Below are 15,692 nucleotides of genomic sequence, written 5' to 3' on the forward strand. Positions count from 1 at the left end.
ATTAAAGCCAACTTTTCACTACAAGTATTTACCAGTATGCCTAAATAAAGCAAGTGTTTTCTGCTATAAAGTCAAGAAATATGTTCTAGTGAATAAAAGCTATGGGAATGTTAGAACCATTGGACTTCAGTAAGGCATTTGATAAAGTAAACCATAACCTACTACTTGATAAGATAGGAAAATGTGGATTAGACAGCATCCCCCAGATGATTTGAAACTGGCTGAGCAATCACACTCAGCATGTAGTCCTCCTCAATGGAACTGCATCTACATGGATGGAAGTGTGCAGTTGAGTATCCTAAGTTTTAGGACCAGTATTCTTCAACATTTTCATCAATTATTTGGAGAAGGGAATAGATGAGGAACTCATCAAATTTGCAGATGACACCAAGTTAGCAGAAATAGTCAGCACTCCAGAAGATAGCCTTAAGATATAGAAAGATTTTCATAGACTTGAACATTGGGCACTATCTAACAAAATGAAATTCAATGGTGAAAAAAGTAAGGTTCTACATTTAGGTAAGAAAAGCAAAATGCACAGGTACAGTATATGTGGTACCTTGCTCAATAGGAGTAACTGTGAGAGGGATCTTGGAGTCCTAGTGGATAATCATTTAAATATGAGCCAGCAGTGTGCTGCAGCTGCCAAAAAAGCCAATACAGTTCTAGGCTGCATTAACAGAGGGATAGAATCAAGATCACGTGAAGTATTAATACCACTTTATAATGCCTTGGGAAGGCCACACTTGGAAGACTGCATCCAGTTTTGGTCGCCACAATCTAATAAAGATGTTGAGGCTCTAGAAAGAGTGCAGAGAAGACAACAAAGATGATTAGGGACTGGAGGTTAAAGCAGAATGGTTGCTGGATCTGGATATGTCTGGTCTAATGAAAAGAAGGGCTGGGGGTGACATGATAGGAGTGTTCTGATATCTCAGAGGCTGCCAGAAAGAAGAGGGAGTCAAGCTATTCTCCAAAGCACCTGAAGGTAGAACAAGAAGCAATGGAGGAAACATCAAGGAGAAAAGCAACCTACAACTAAGAAAATTCCTGACAGAGCAATTAATCAGTGGAACAACTTGCCTTCAGAAGTTGTAAATGGAAGTTTTAAAGAAGAGATTGGATAACCATTTCTCTGAAATGGTATAGACCTCTGATGGCAAACCTATGGCACGCGTGCCAGAAGTGGCACGTAGAGCCATATCTCTGGGCACGTCAGCCGTTGGTCTTCCAGGTTCTGGCACACACCGGACAGCTGGTTTTTGCACATGCAGGAGCGCCGGAAACTGGAAGAGCACCTCCCGACAAGTGTATGCATGCACACTGGCCACCTGGTCTTCTGGTTTCTAACGCTCATACACGCATGAAGAACAGCTGGCCGGCATGTGTGTTTCAGCACTAGGTGCCTTTTTGGCATATGCATGCTCCCGTTTCGGCACTCGGTTAACCACCTTTGGTATAGGGTTTCCTGCCTAAGTAGGTGGTTGGACTAAAAGACCTCCAAGGTCCCTTCCAACTTTATTATTCTATATATTCTCACTCCACTAGTTATTGAAGCCCATCTTTTTTATAACTCTAGCATAGAATATTTAAATAATTCCATTAGTAAATGGCTCTTGTGATTTTAAAATTATTTTAAATTGGGCATATTAAAGAGTTTACAGAGTATTGTATAAATGTTTTTTTTAAAAAAAGGATTGACCCCAGATTAGATTCCTTTCTGAAATTCTGAATGTGTTACAGAACTGATCAGCAGTACAAGCTTCAGCTACTTCTGTCAGTCAGCCTTGTTTCAGGGTAAGGCTTTGAGTGTCAGCAATATAAAAACCTTGCATATTCTATAGCTAATTAGCAATTATATAGAAAAGTCAAGTCTAGGCCATCTGTTAATTGATTTATTTGTAATTATATACCACTGAATTCAGCAAAAATGACTCCTGCTGGTTTACAACATGCTATATTTGACTGTATGCTGACATTAATTTGTAATATCTGTTGCAATATAGAATTTGTTGATGAAACACAGTATTCTTAAGTTTTATTATTATTTTAGGATCTCAGTATATTTATTTATGGCCTGGGTTATATCTAGTATTACATATAAATACATACAGTACATAAGAGAAATGAGCCCAAGTATTATCAAATTTAAAGCAGATGTCAGGTTTTTTTAATGTCTACTTATTCAAATATGTATGTACACTTTTTTGTGAAAAATAATTATTTTAGGTATTTTGAGGAAGGCTATCTATCCCTCCCTCTCCCCCCCTCTCTCTATCTATCTATCCATCCATCCATCTATCCATCCATCTTCTTCCTCAAAAGGTGTGTGTGTGTGTGTGTGTGTGTAAGTAAGATCAATTTGAAATAATTGAGGTTGAATTTATTTAATAAGAAAAAGAGTATATATGTCTTCCTCCTTTTATATAGAAATATAATAGGACACATGGAAGTGGTGCTCCTAGTATATTTCACTATTTTTTTCACTGTTCTGTATTTTTTCTTACAGCAAAGGTTTACAGTAGCTTACAAGAGAGACTGTTTATAATTCTTGATGTCTGTTCCTTTCTAACCTCTTGTATTTATCTTTTATGTTTTTTGGTGGTGGTGGTATAAACTGCTATCGTATTCAGTGGCTGGTTGATTTTGATCTATCTGTCGATCTACTTTCGTAAATGTGTTATATTGGTGGAAATAGAACAATCACATTTAAAAGATTGTAGTAGAACTTTGTATGCTCAGCAACTGCACTATGCCTCATGCTCTTCCACTCAAAAGTAAAATATTCTAATGTAATCTGCCTTGGGTATGCTGAGAACATCATTTTAGTTATATATTGATAACAAAGAAAAAGAAATTCTAGACATAAAGGAGACTCAAATACAACTACTTCTAAATCTTCAAATGTTGATTTGTAGAAGATTCAGGTTTGCAGCAAGTTCAGGACTTAATGGTATAATGAGTTATCAGAATTAAGTTAAATAACGTTGCAACTTGGGTGAATTTAGATGGTTTCATGTAGGGAAATGTTGTGTAGTATTAATATTTGGAGCCAAACATTGAGTGGCACATTATTCAGCTTCAATTTCAGCATCATTGATTTGGGAATTTCAGCATCATTGATTTGGGAACGCTTGAAAGGAGATAGAAAGGAAGTAAAATTGGCCATGGCCCCACAGCATTAAACTTTGCTGGGTTGAATATGATCAATTCATGACTAGTTAGATAATTATTTGCAATCAAAACAGTATGTCAAAAGCTGGTGTTCAGTCAGTGCTTTGGTAGATAGGACAAATGAAATAAGGAATACTTGTAGAAAGAGTAAATTTGCAGTAAGTTTTTGAGTAAAAAAAGAACATTGAAGGCAAAAGGAGAAGGGGACAACAGAGGGTGAGATGGTTAGATAGTGTCATTGATGCAGTAGGTATGAATTTGGGCAAACTTAGGAGACACTGGAGGATTGGAGTGCGCTGGCATGCTATGGTCCATGAAGAATCAGACATGACTTAGCAACCGAACAACACCAAAGAACAAAGAAAAAAACTCATATAAGAGTATGAATTTTGAATTGCCCTTTGAATGATCAATTTTAAATAATGAATTAGCTGAATTAGTTGAAATAGTCTTGAAGTTAATCTACTAGCATATTTGGTGTGGAAGCCCAAAGCAAGTTCACGTCTAAATCCAAAATCCCTGACAAGATTGTTTGTTTATTGCCCTTTTTGAGAATCATCTGGTTCTTTTTTTTTCCCCTCAGACCCCTGGGTCTGAGGAAAAAGTCAATGTGCTATCTGTTTATTATTACCGTTCCATACATTATTTCCACTCAGTTATATCTAGACTGCTGCTTGATTCCAGATTTTAACCTGCTTGGTGTAAAGAACAGTATAAGTATAACAATATAAGTGTAGTGTAAGTTGTTAAATATCAAAGTTATCCTTTCCTTCTGGCGTATGCTTAACGGGAATATTTTGATGGATGAAATAGCTTTTCTCTTGATGGTTTATTTGCTGGCATGCCCTCCTTGTTGCCTCAGATAGTAGTGATTGTAACTACTACTAGTTGTAACTATCTTAATTTCAATCTGGAGCCTACACTATTTGACACAAAGGCAAAAACTAGAAAAGTATTGACAGATCTTTCTCTTCTTTCTTAGGGTATTTTTTTTCTTTACCTTCTCCAAAAATCCTTTCAAATGGGGAAAACTCATGATAAAACCCAGTATCATTGCCAAACATCCTCAATTCCAATTGTTTATTTAATAAGAAAAAAATATTCCTTATCCTTGGCTAAGAAGGACTCCCAGAAGCTTTAGCTAGACTGTTACTGAACTGCAGATGAATTTAAAAAACAACAATTTTCCATTTTTATTTCCTTGGCCAAATCCTAGGAAAAGTGAAACAAGAGTCCATTTCTCCTGATTTTAGGTTTATCAGACTCTAAGGATTGCCTTGATAGATCACTTTTGACATAAGTACTTGAAACAATTCTCCATCTTTGAGAATTAACTACTGATCACTATTTTGTAACTACTATAATACATAGTGAAGAATTTGAGTGAGATCCTCCACCCACAAAATAAGTTCCAATTTTCTCAGGGTCTTTTATACATACTGGTATTTTTGAAAATTATATTCCAGAGTGTAATATGCTTCAGCATTGAAAAGAAGCTGTTAATCTCTGTGAACAATAGTTTTATCATTGGATATTTTTAGAGTTTAGACCAGTGTTTATCAATCACAACATCTTTGAGAAGTGTTGACGTAAAACTCCCAGAATTCCCCAGAAGCATGCTGGTTGGGAATTCAGGAAGTTGGAGTCCACACATTTCAAGGTTGCTGAAGTTGAGAACACTGGTTTAACAGTATATAAATAGTATGAATTCTGAGAATTTTATTTTTCCATCTTTCAGTGATCGTTGTGGAGAAGATCCAAATCAGAAAGTAATCCATGGGGTTATTAACTCCTTTGTTCATGTTGAACAGTATAAGAAAAAATTCCCTCTGAAGGTAAAAATAAGTTTTATTTCTGTCATGGGAAACAGTGATAAATATTTGTTGCATTTGTTGTCTTTTTTGAGGGCTTGATCCAACTTTCTCTATTTAGTTTTATCAGGAAATTTTTGAGTGCCCTTTTCTGAATGAAACAGGGGAGTATTATAAACAAGAAGCTTCAAATTTAATGCAAGAATCAAACTGCTCACAGTATATGGAGAAGGTAAGATGATCATATGTATTTTTTGTTCTGTGTATTTTGGAACTAGCTGCTTTTCAAGAATTTCAGAAGCAGTTGGGGTGTCAGAGTCATCAGTGTCATGAGGGTTGATGGTTCAGGGGAGGGGGAAATCAAAATTTTGTTTTGCTAACATAAGACCTCGGTCATGCATCTAAAATGCATTTTCAGCTGATTCATATACATACAGATAGTCCTCACATAGTGATTTACAATAGGGACCAGCAACTCCATTGCTTAACAGCATGGGGATGACAACTTCAGTTTTGACTGCAGTGATGAAACAAATCATTATGGGTCATTGAGCATGGGTGACTGATTTGCGACTTCCTGCCAGTTTCCACATTGACTTCATTAGAAACTGGCTGGGCAGGCCATAAATGGAGATCGGGTAACCTGCAACTTTTGTAAATGTTTGCTTGTTGCCAAGCACCAAAATTGCAATCACATTTCTGCAAGGATGCTGCAATGATTGGAACTTCAAGGACCAGTTGAAGTCTCATTTTTTTAGTGCTGTTGTAACTTCGAACAGTTGCTGAATGAGTAATCAGTAAGCGAGGATTATCTATATATCCAAAGTCATGTGCAGGCTAAATCAGAGGAAGCATTTGCTCTTATTTCCAAAAGCATTATCTTTATTTTTTATTTATTTTTTAGTTGTCAGGTTGTATAATTATTTGTGATGTGGTTTGTAAGTTACACTCTATGCCATAAATCAACACTCTAAATTATATAGAATAAGATGCTTAGAGAAATAAAAGGCATCCAACTGCAAATAACATATACTTCATTGAGATCAATAGCAATAGCACTTAGACTTTTATACTACTTTGTAAGGCTTTTACAGCTCTCTCTAAGCAGTTTGCAGAGTCAGCATATTGCCCCCAATAATCCAGGACCTCATTTACCAACCTCGGAAGGATGGAAGACTGAGTCAATCTCGAGTCGGTCAAGATCGAACTGCCAAACTGCTGGCAGTTAGCAGAATTAGCCTTCAGTACTACATATTAACCACAACATCATCAATAGCTTTGAACTATTCTGTTGTCTTTTCAATAGGCTTTTCTTTCCTTTTTCTTGGACAGCTCACCTTTTGCACCCTTATATTTATATGGTTTTAGGTAACCCTTTGATAATAGATTATTTGACTTGGTATTGTGTTAAAACATTTTATTTGATTGTCTACTTTTTAGTCACTGATAACTGATTTATTTATTTATTTTTATTTAATTTATTATTCACCTTCATTTTCCTCACAATATAACCACTTAGCAGGCTCTCCAACAATATCACTGCATCTCCAGGCCAGTTGACAAAACTATGTATTCAGGCTCTTCTGGAAAGTCAACTAGATTGAGGCCAGTCTCACCTCAGGGTGAGATGTTCCAGTGGATAGGCACTGCAGCAGAAAAGGCCTCTTTCTGAGTCCTACCAAGTGACATTCTTTGTGGAGAGGACCTATGACATCTCTGGATCTGATATAATGGATAGATGTAACTGGGGAAAGGCGGTCCCTCAAATAACCTGTCCCCGTACCATATGGAACACTTTATGTCTTACTAACATCTTGAAATGAAGTCAGTGCAACTTGTGGAGCAGTTGGTGCACAAATAACTGCCCGCATCATACCATATACCAGATGAAGCTTCTGGACTCTCTGCAAAGGCAGACCGTGTGTTACATTAATTCACACAGGAGGTGATCAGGGCTTGTTCTGTATTGCTTGTAATTATCCTGATATATTTTTATTTAATGTTATTTTGTAATTTGACCATTTCCAATTGTGTATATTTTACATAAAACAGTAAGCAAAGTGTAAATGTTCAGAATGATGCCATGGGTGTGAAGCATTAGTTGAACATAGAACAGAATTATAGTTGATACTCCCAGGATAACTAATATCAGCATGGAATTTTGGATCACCCTGCTTTGTTTCCTTATTTGGTAAACAAGAAAACAAGCCAGTAGCCAACAAGACTCTAAAACGACCTTCTTGGGAAACAGTCCTGATAAATATTTTGAGATTGAAATCTTAAAGAATATTTGTTTGCAAAAGTTTCATTACAACATTACAATCTTATCAGTGTTGCTTGTTCTTTCTTAAATTCTTGGAAGTCTCTTACTTGGCATCACAGTTCATCCTAACCCATTTCCCCCCCTTTTTTACTAAAATGGTTTTCCTTTGTAATAACATCACGAATAATGCGATTAGGCTTGTTTAGAGTATGTAGCTTGAAAAATGCACTTTTTATATTTGCCTCAGTATTGAATTGGCCCTGATAACTTGAAAATATATACTCCCTTTTACTTTTAGGCTCTTACTATTTAATTGTGTTCTTAATGTGGAAAATTACTTTTAGGTTTTATGTAGGCTAAAAGATGAAGAAGTAAGATGTCGAAAGTATCTACACCCCAGTTCCTACGGCAAAGTAATTAATGAATGCCAACAGCGAATGGTAGCAGACCACTTACAATTTCTTCATGCAGAATGTCATAACATCATCAGACAAGAGAAGAGAAATGGTAAAAAGTGTCCTGTGGGACAAAAATTTGAACACCTATTAAAACTAATATATGTGTTCAAAAGTACTTTTCCTTCTAACCAAAGTGAATCAGATGTAAGAAAGATGGCCATTAGTCTGTGAGGCTGCTTAACACAGGGAGTAAGTATAGATTAGGGCCCAGAGTTTCGTAGAAGGTGTATGGATATCTCTCTATTCCTTTTATTAAACCTGGTTTAAAGCTAATTTATGATTCAACCTTCTGTCATGTTCAATGCTAAGTAGTATAGCAGAAGCATTTAGAGTTATGTACCGCTCCATCATGCTTTATAGCACTCTTTAAGAGATTTGCAGAGTCAGCATATTGCCCCCAGCAATCTGCATCCTCATTTTAATCACCTCGGAAGGATGGGAGGCTGAGTCAACCTCAAGCTAGTCAGGATCGAACTCCTGGCTGTGGGCAACATTACCTTGCAATAGTTGTAACCACTGCATTACCAGGGCTTCTAGCCTGTTTACCCAAAGGCATCAATCAACAACAGCCCATACAAGATGATTTTATAAAGCAGGTTTCCTGACTTAAAGTAGAGCTCACAAGGTCAGCACACATCTTCACTCTCTTTCTTTTTAGTGTCTTAGGAAGGAATGATGATTTCCGAAGCCATCATGCTGTTTATATTATATATTAGCATTTGAGAATAATGGTTTTTGAAAACAGTATCTGTCTTGAAAATCAAGTTCTTTCTTTACACAGATATGGCAAACATGTACACACTGCTTCATGCTGTGCCAAGTGGCTTACCTCATATGATTCAAGAACTACAAAACCATATCCGTGATGAGGGCCTAAGGGCAACCAGCAATCTTTCTCAGGAAAATGTAAGTTTTTTTCTTTTTCAGCGGAAGAAAATGATTTGATACCTCAAAATATAAAGGCATTGCTAGTGACTGTCAGTTTGCTTGTTTGCTTTATCGTAAGTTTTTGTAGTTTGGTTAAACTGATGGACCATATTGCTAATTTCATTACAGAAAAAAAAAAGAGTGAATTAGCATTTCATTGGCCTTGAATGATTTACAGTGGATTTGAGTAAGTACAGCAAGTCCTCGACTTACAATTCATTGAGTGGCCATTCACAATTACAACACTGAAAAAAGTGACATACGGCCATTTTTCACACTTGCAATAATAATTGTAGCGTCCCCCATGGTCATGTGATCAAGATTCAGACATTTGGCAACTGACTCATGTTTATGACCTTTGCAGTGTCCCAGGGTCGTGTGATCACCTTGAGACCTTCTGACAAGCAAAGTCATTGGGAAAGCCAAATTCACCTAACAACCATGTTACTTACTAAATTAAGAACTGCAGTGATTCACTTAACAACAATCTGGCAAGACAGATCATAAAATGGGGCAAAACTCAGTTAGCAATTATCTCACTTCACAACAGAAATTTTGAGCTCAATTGTGGGTGTAAGTCGAGGACTACCTGCATTTTAGCTCATGCATTCAACCTTGGCTGAGCTTAAAAGTGGACCTAGTATCCCAAGTCTTTAGATGATTGAGATATTGAAAGAACATCTTGGAAGAAAGTAAAAGTAAATTATTTCTCTATTGCGGTCAAGAAAGTAGCACAGACACATGTATTAAAAATACCAGTCAAGTTCAACCTAAGAGGATCTTTAATCCTGGGTATTTAATAAAGTCCTTCTCATGAGTTTGAAATGCATTAAGCTTTCTGTTTTGTAGAAGAAAATATGTATAGCTCAGGGTTGAACTGTGGAGTTTTTGGTGCCCTCTGAGCTTTGTTGTTTGCTTGCAGACATTTCATTACCCAACTAGATAATATCACCACTGCTAATGAGTGTGAAGTTTGTTCTCTGCTTTTAAAAAGTAGCTTACCCAGTGTTAGTGAGAGTGTTACTTTCTTCTTGGTGGTTCCTCGATTAGGGTATTGTTTTCTGTTTTCAAGCCTCTGCATGTGTAATGGAATGTGTGGATGATCCTGGGGACACCTAGGAAATAATCAGACAAGAGAGTTAAGAGCCCCTAATGAATTAACAGTCAGAAGAAGAAACGTGGGAAGAATTTGCCCTAATTGTTCAGATGATTAAAATTTATGCCTTTAGACTTGCAAAATTCTTTTAGATTTAGTAGAATGAGCTCATCTAGTTGGGTTTTCTGTCCCACTTAACCGAAAGAGCTTATATTACAATATCTTAATCAAGGAGCTACCAAAGTGAAAACCATACTCCCACCAACGTAGGCAGGGCAAGCAACTATATAAAAACAGGGAGCAAACCCCACACTCACTCATACTGATGACATTATCCAGTTGAGTAATGAAACATCTGAAAGCAAATAGCTTCAAGGACTCCATATTCCATCTTTGATCACCCTGACCTAAATCTGTAGCTCATTGCATTTGGAAAGTTGCTTATAATATACAAAGATATATCAGCACTATAAACCAAAGTACCAAGCATAGATAAATACAGTCATGGCCTTGCCTGAGATTATATGCCTCCCAACTATCTTAGCTAAACCTGAATTCTGGCAATCACCAAGATTCTTAAATGACATTGTATAGCATTGTAAAATGATGACAGCAAACATATTCTGAGAATTATTTTATTCTTTTATAGATTCATACTTTTAACAGGATATGAGCTTAGGCAATATTCTTAGTTTTCTTTCTATCAAAATTATTTTGCTAAGAATTGTAACAGAACTGGTTGTTGTTTTTTTAATTATTCTGTCTGATTTTTTTCTTCAGATGCCCACTCAATTTGTAGAATCAGTGTTGGAAGTACACAGTAAATTTGTTCAGCTTATAAATACTGTTTTGAATGGTGACCAGCGTTTTATGAGTGCCCTTGACAAGGTGAGCCCAATGAAAATACTATACAGACCAAGTAGTGATGAACATAGGGTTTGAATTAGAAGTGAACAGATTGAGAGCGAATTCATAGAAACTAATGCTATTTGGAAGCTAATGCCATCATGGTTGGCAAGGTTAAGATGTTGTTTAAAAAAAAACAGAAGGAGCAACATCAAACCCTTTCCACATTGTTGCAGAGAAAAGTATTTGGGTGGCTCCACTGAGTCCTCAGTTTAAGATGAAACAGAACAGACCCTTTTACATTATTCATACAAATCCCTTTCTTTTGAGTGGGTGTCTTAAAAGATACCTCAATTTATGAGGATGATTAACTTGTCCATTGAATGACAATCTTAAACAGCAATGGTGAAACAGGGCTTTATTATTGTGACTTAAAATTTTCTGTCAGTTATTTTATGCACTTCCCCTTCTTAATTCTTTTCAGGTTAAGCAGTGTTTTGCAAAACTTTGAAAAACATTAAAAAATAGAAAAGCAAACGGGGTAGATTAAAAGAAAAAGATGTATATTATAGTGTACTTAATTCTATTTAATTTCCCCTCCCTTGCTAAACCTCCCTGTTTCATACCTCTCCATACTTTGCAGCTATTGGATTCTGAAACAAAAAAGATTCTTTGGATGGACATACTTGCTGCATCTCACAATGTTTGAGTTAAGGTAGCCTTTACAGAGTAGAAGATTGTCATACTCTGTCCCTTCTTTATCCAAATTGGTATTTTCCTGGAACTACATGCATGTCCTGCAGGTGGCAGAAAGGTGTGGTTTTTTTAAGAAGGAGCACACATGTATCACCACTTTTTTGGCTTTGGATCCCACAAGCTCCTGTCTCTTTTGTTCTTTTCACAGGATTCTTTTCTGGGAGAATCTCTTCAATTCCATCCAGTCAAAATGTTTGCTTGACTTTCCTTTCCTCTTAACTCATTCTTTCTTTGTATACTTGTTTTGCAGTTCAGATCCTTTTCATTCATTCTCTCACTTTGTTTTTATGCAGCGCTGTTTTGCCCTTGACTCTCCTTATTTTACCAAACAGATTTCCTGACCCATTCTCCCTGCATTCAGTTTCCTTTTATTTTTTTCCCCATGTTCCCAGCTGCCGCCTCAGAATTATAGAGTGGGAAGAACTAAATTGCCACTCTCCCCTCCTCCTTTTTTTTTTGGACAGTCTGTTTTTTCTTATAGCATACACTGCTCTGTACAACAATATTTTTCAAATGTGGAAACTTTAAGACATACTGATACAGAATCTGAAAAATTCTGAGAGTTGAAATCTACACACTTCAAAGTGTGGGGTGGAAACCCCCACTGCTCTATCTCTTAAAATTTCTCCATCCTGTCCCCTGTTTTTAGTGTCCATAAGAAGAAAATGTAACCTAAGAAATTTGTTTTGTAAAAGCATACATCCTAATTGTGCTATTTCTTTTTTTTTTAAGCCAAAGGATATATTACTGTACTTTTAGCATGTGCTTTCAAGTGGAAGAGCAAGGCTTAGAAGCAGCTGAATATTAGAATAAGAATGTATTTGCTTTGGCCTATTTTTACCTCCACTTAATCACACACTACAAAAGAAGATAAAACCTACTCCAAGCATATGAACAGCTTGGCTACCTGGTTAAAATCACCAAGATCCTCTGAAAATGGGTTGACAGATTTTAGCAGTCTTGGAAGCTGCACTTCCATGTAGGAAACAATAAATCTTAAACTTTCCAGCCCGTAAGGAAACAATTAGTCAATAACTGGTCACAGGATGAAAATGAAGTCACTTATTTGTAGATATCACTCTGGTTAACAGATGAGTCTTGACTAACAAACCATATGTAAAGCTTCATGGGATAAGGAAATTCCAAACAGCTTTATCAGCCAATCAAAGTGTGCCCTATAAAAGAAACAGATATCATTAAAGACATCTGATTTCTGCAACTTCTTTTAATTTAGTAACTTAGCTGCATCTCTCAAGAAGCAGGAAGAAAAGACTACCTCTAAGTTAGTCTTTAATCTTATTACCTCTGAGTTAGTCTTTAATATTATTATTAAAAATGTTTTTCCCTCCTCCCCCCAATTCTAATGATGTCTTTACTAAATGGGTTTGAAACACATCTGGTTCTTTGCATTAGCCCAATCATCAGTCCAGCTTCTCCACAGAAAAGGGTACTTAAATTAAGAGAGATTAACATATTTTGATTTAAACAAGTATTGGGAGAAAAGAGGCAGCATTGGTTGCTGGTATGGTTTTTCTGTCTACAAATTGTTCATTAAATAGTTTTCTCTAGGGCAAAAGTAGTAATTAGTGAGCATGCAATTTTTAATTTAATAAGATGCCATTATTCTTGATTCAAAATTTCAATTGACAAAAGTATACATATAATATATTTCTCCATCTGTTCCCCTATTTTTAGTACATACTCTTAACAAATTCCTCCTTAGGTTTTTCCTCATTTATATGCAGCCATCTACTCCAATTTGCCCTTCTTATATTAATTTTCATATCAATACTCTTTACTGTACCATGCAATCTGTATAACAATTGTGCAGATCTTTTGGCTTCATAGCTAGTAAAGCAGCAGCATCTGCATACAAAAACATATGTATCCCTGTACCAAAACAGTGCAGCCTCTATTGTCATTGCATTTGTCCATAAAACATTATATCCAGGGGACATTCTGTATGTATCCTTGTCATATTATATGCGCTGGTGTAATTAAAGCCCGTAATGTAGCCTACTAATCTTACTAAAAATTTTGTAAATAATGCAGCACATGATATTCTCTATTCGTAATCCAACTTCCCTAATTGCAGCGTTATCCCAGTTCTCCCATGTCAGTAAGTGGTTGGGAATTTATTCTCAGAGGCATTGTTTGCATATGTGTGGTAGTGCTATGACACTTGCATACCTTATTAAAGTTGTTTTTCTTGCGCTTCTAATTAGGCTTTAACATCAGTAGTGAACTATAGGGAACCAAAGTCTATCTGCAAAGCTCCTGAGCTGGTAAGTGTCATATACTAGTTTTATGTGCTTAAGTGTAAGTGTGGAATATCAGATAATAATTTTGTAGGGTTTTCTGCAAGCAAACAAATAATGAAAACTTTCAAAATTGTGGCCAGAATTGTTATGGATGTTGCTTGGTTTGTCTGGATGGCAGTTGTATTGCATGAATTGCACTGCAATGCCAGATGTCTTTGGAGTGCAGATCAAATTCTGGTTTTTACTTTGAAGTCCTACAAAGCTCAGGACCCAGGTATCTTCACAATTATCTGTTTCCAACAGTATCTGCTAATACAACAAGGTCTGAAATGGAAGATCAATTCAAGTTCATATTCTAAAAAAGAGATTCCACGAGGGATCATAGGGTCTTTTCCATTGCTGTTCCATTTCTATGGAAAAGCACCCCTTTTGTGAGTTCAGATCAACACTGGTCCTGTGGGAATTAGTAACACCATTAAAACTTGGTTTTTCTAGGAAGTATTATTGTCTGTTTACTAGTCTGTTTGGAAATGAAGTGGCATGCAAGTTTGAAGAACAAATATATATAAATAAATTAAATGCAATTTCCTTTAACTTAGATAATCTCTTCATTATGCTGCCTCTGATTGCTTCACTTAAGTTGCTTACCATTAGTTAGTTGTCATTATAATGATTGCTTTTTGCCTTAATGACTATCCTTTTTGTTCTTTAATTTGAGTTGGCCAAATATTGTGACAATTTGCTAAAAAAATCAGCAAAAGGCATGACAGAAAATGAAGTAGAAGACAAACTTACAAGCTTCATTACAGTTTTCAAGTACATTGATGACAAAGATGTTTTTCAAAAGGTAAAATAATCATAAGAAGATTACTATGCTTTTATTTTTCTCCCTTGGAGAATACTTTTGTTATGCAAGGAAATCTGAACTTCTGCTTTTTTTAACTGTAGTTCTATGCCAGAATGTTGGCAAAAAGGCTTATACATGGTTTATCGATGTCCATGGACTCAGAAGAAGCTATGATTAACAAATTGAAGGTAAACACTAGTTTATCAGTACAATAAACCTAGCTCTTGTTGGTGCTTAAATTTATTCATGTTATAAGCAGTTACTAACCTAATCGCAAGTCAATTTTTAACAATATGGCAAGCTTTTTATTCAGGCTGCTAATATAATTATATCCAATACAATTAATAGATTCTAGTTGTCTTCCAGCTAGAAAATTGCTCTGAAGGTTAACTAGCTGAGAATTGCATATTAAGAAAAGAACCTGCAGGTGGTGCTAAGATTATGTGAGTTAGAAAAATAGTGATTCCTGATTTAAAGCTGTGCTCTAAAAAAAAAAAAAAAAGTTAACTGGAACGTGTTTTTTCACAGAACTTTTATTGTGTGTAGTGCACAGATCTCACCAGAATCTCCTGTAAATTGGTTCTACCTGACTATTCTGTATCCTGTACAGTGGTGGATTTGTTCTGTATCCTGCACAAATGCAGATAGATAAACTCCACAAACATCCATAACAAAGTACTTTTATTAGTTCATCAGGAATCCTCATAACTCACATTTTTGACGAAGTTCTTTAATGACCAATCCTTTGCATATCAGTCTTGTAGGTAAAAAGATGATAAAGCCTCAACCCCATGATAATTGAAGCGGCTGCATGATATTAATATTTCTATCCCATAGTCGTAGAGGTAGGGGGTAGAGCTGCTACCACGAGGCTGTGTTCAGGCAAGAGAGAGAGGAAACCTCCCCCAACCCCTCGAGGGTCAGTTTAGTGGCCAATCAAGAATACAGATGTGGTCACATGATATGGACTACATTTCTCAGGATACCTTAACTACATTTACCATGATGCATTCCCTTAAGGGGACAGCTAACAATTGCTACCTAACTATCCAATTCCCAAACACTGGCTGGACAGCACACTCCCTGCCTGGAATTGTAAATTCCACTATTAAAAGAAGAAAAAATAACTATTCAGAGGACTTCTCTTCATAGGTTTTTTTTTGTAATATGCACTTGTTTACACTACATATAGAACAATTTTTTAAAAAGGTTTGAAACTGCTCCTAGCATGAGAACAAAGAAGTTACTGTTCA

At 36.1% G+C, this 15,692-nt stretch overlaps 1 protein-coding gene and 1 pseudogene across 5 annotated transcripts in view; one reads left to right on the plus strand and one right to left on the minus strand.

Moving 5' to 3' along the window:
• CUL2 (cullin 2) overlaps positions 1–15,692 on the plus strand; it is a 71,369-nt gene that overhangs the window by 10,652 nt on the left and 45,025 nt on the right. For all 5 annotated transcript variants that reach the window (XM_087948411.1, XM_026672235.2, XM_087948413.1 and 2 more), the window contains exons 7-14: positions 4,913–5,009; positions 5,107–5,217; positions 7,593–7,755; positions 8,488–8,612; positions 10,510–10,617; positions 13,557–13,616; positions 14,311–14,439; positions 14,541–14,627. In XM_087948411.1, the coding sequence (XP_087804537.1) occupies positions 4,913–5,009; positions 5,107–5,217; positions 7,593–7,755; positions 8,488–8,612; positions 10,510–10,617; positions 13,557–13,616; positions 14,311–14,439; positions 14,541–14,627 (880 nt within the window). The remainder of the gene's footprint in view (positions 1–4,912; positions 5,010–5,106; positions 5,218–7,592; positions 7,756–8,487; positions 8,613–10,509; positions 10,618–13,556; positions 13,617–14,310; positions 14,440–14,540; positions 14,628–15,692) is intronic.
• On the minus strand, positions 236–4,238 carry LOC148128771 (uncharacterized; annotated as a pseudogene).

The sequence above is a fragment of the Notechis scutatus genome, chromosome Z (assembly GCF_049901735.1).
Source record: "Notechis scutatus isolate UNSWTSFEM ecotype Mainland chromosome Z, rNotScu1.2, whole genome shotgun sequence".
Lineage (NCBI taxonomy): Eukaryota > Metazoa > Chordata > Lepidosauria > Squamata > Elapidae > Notechis > Notechis scutatus.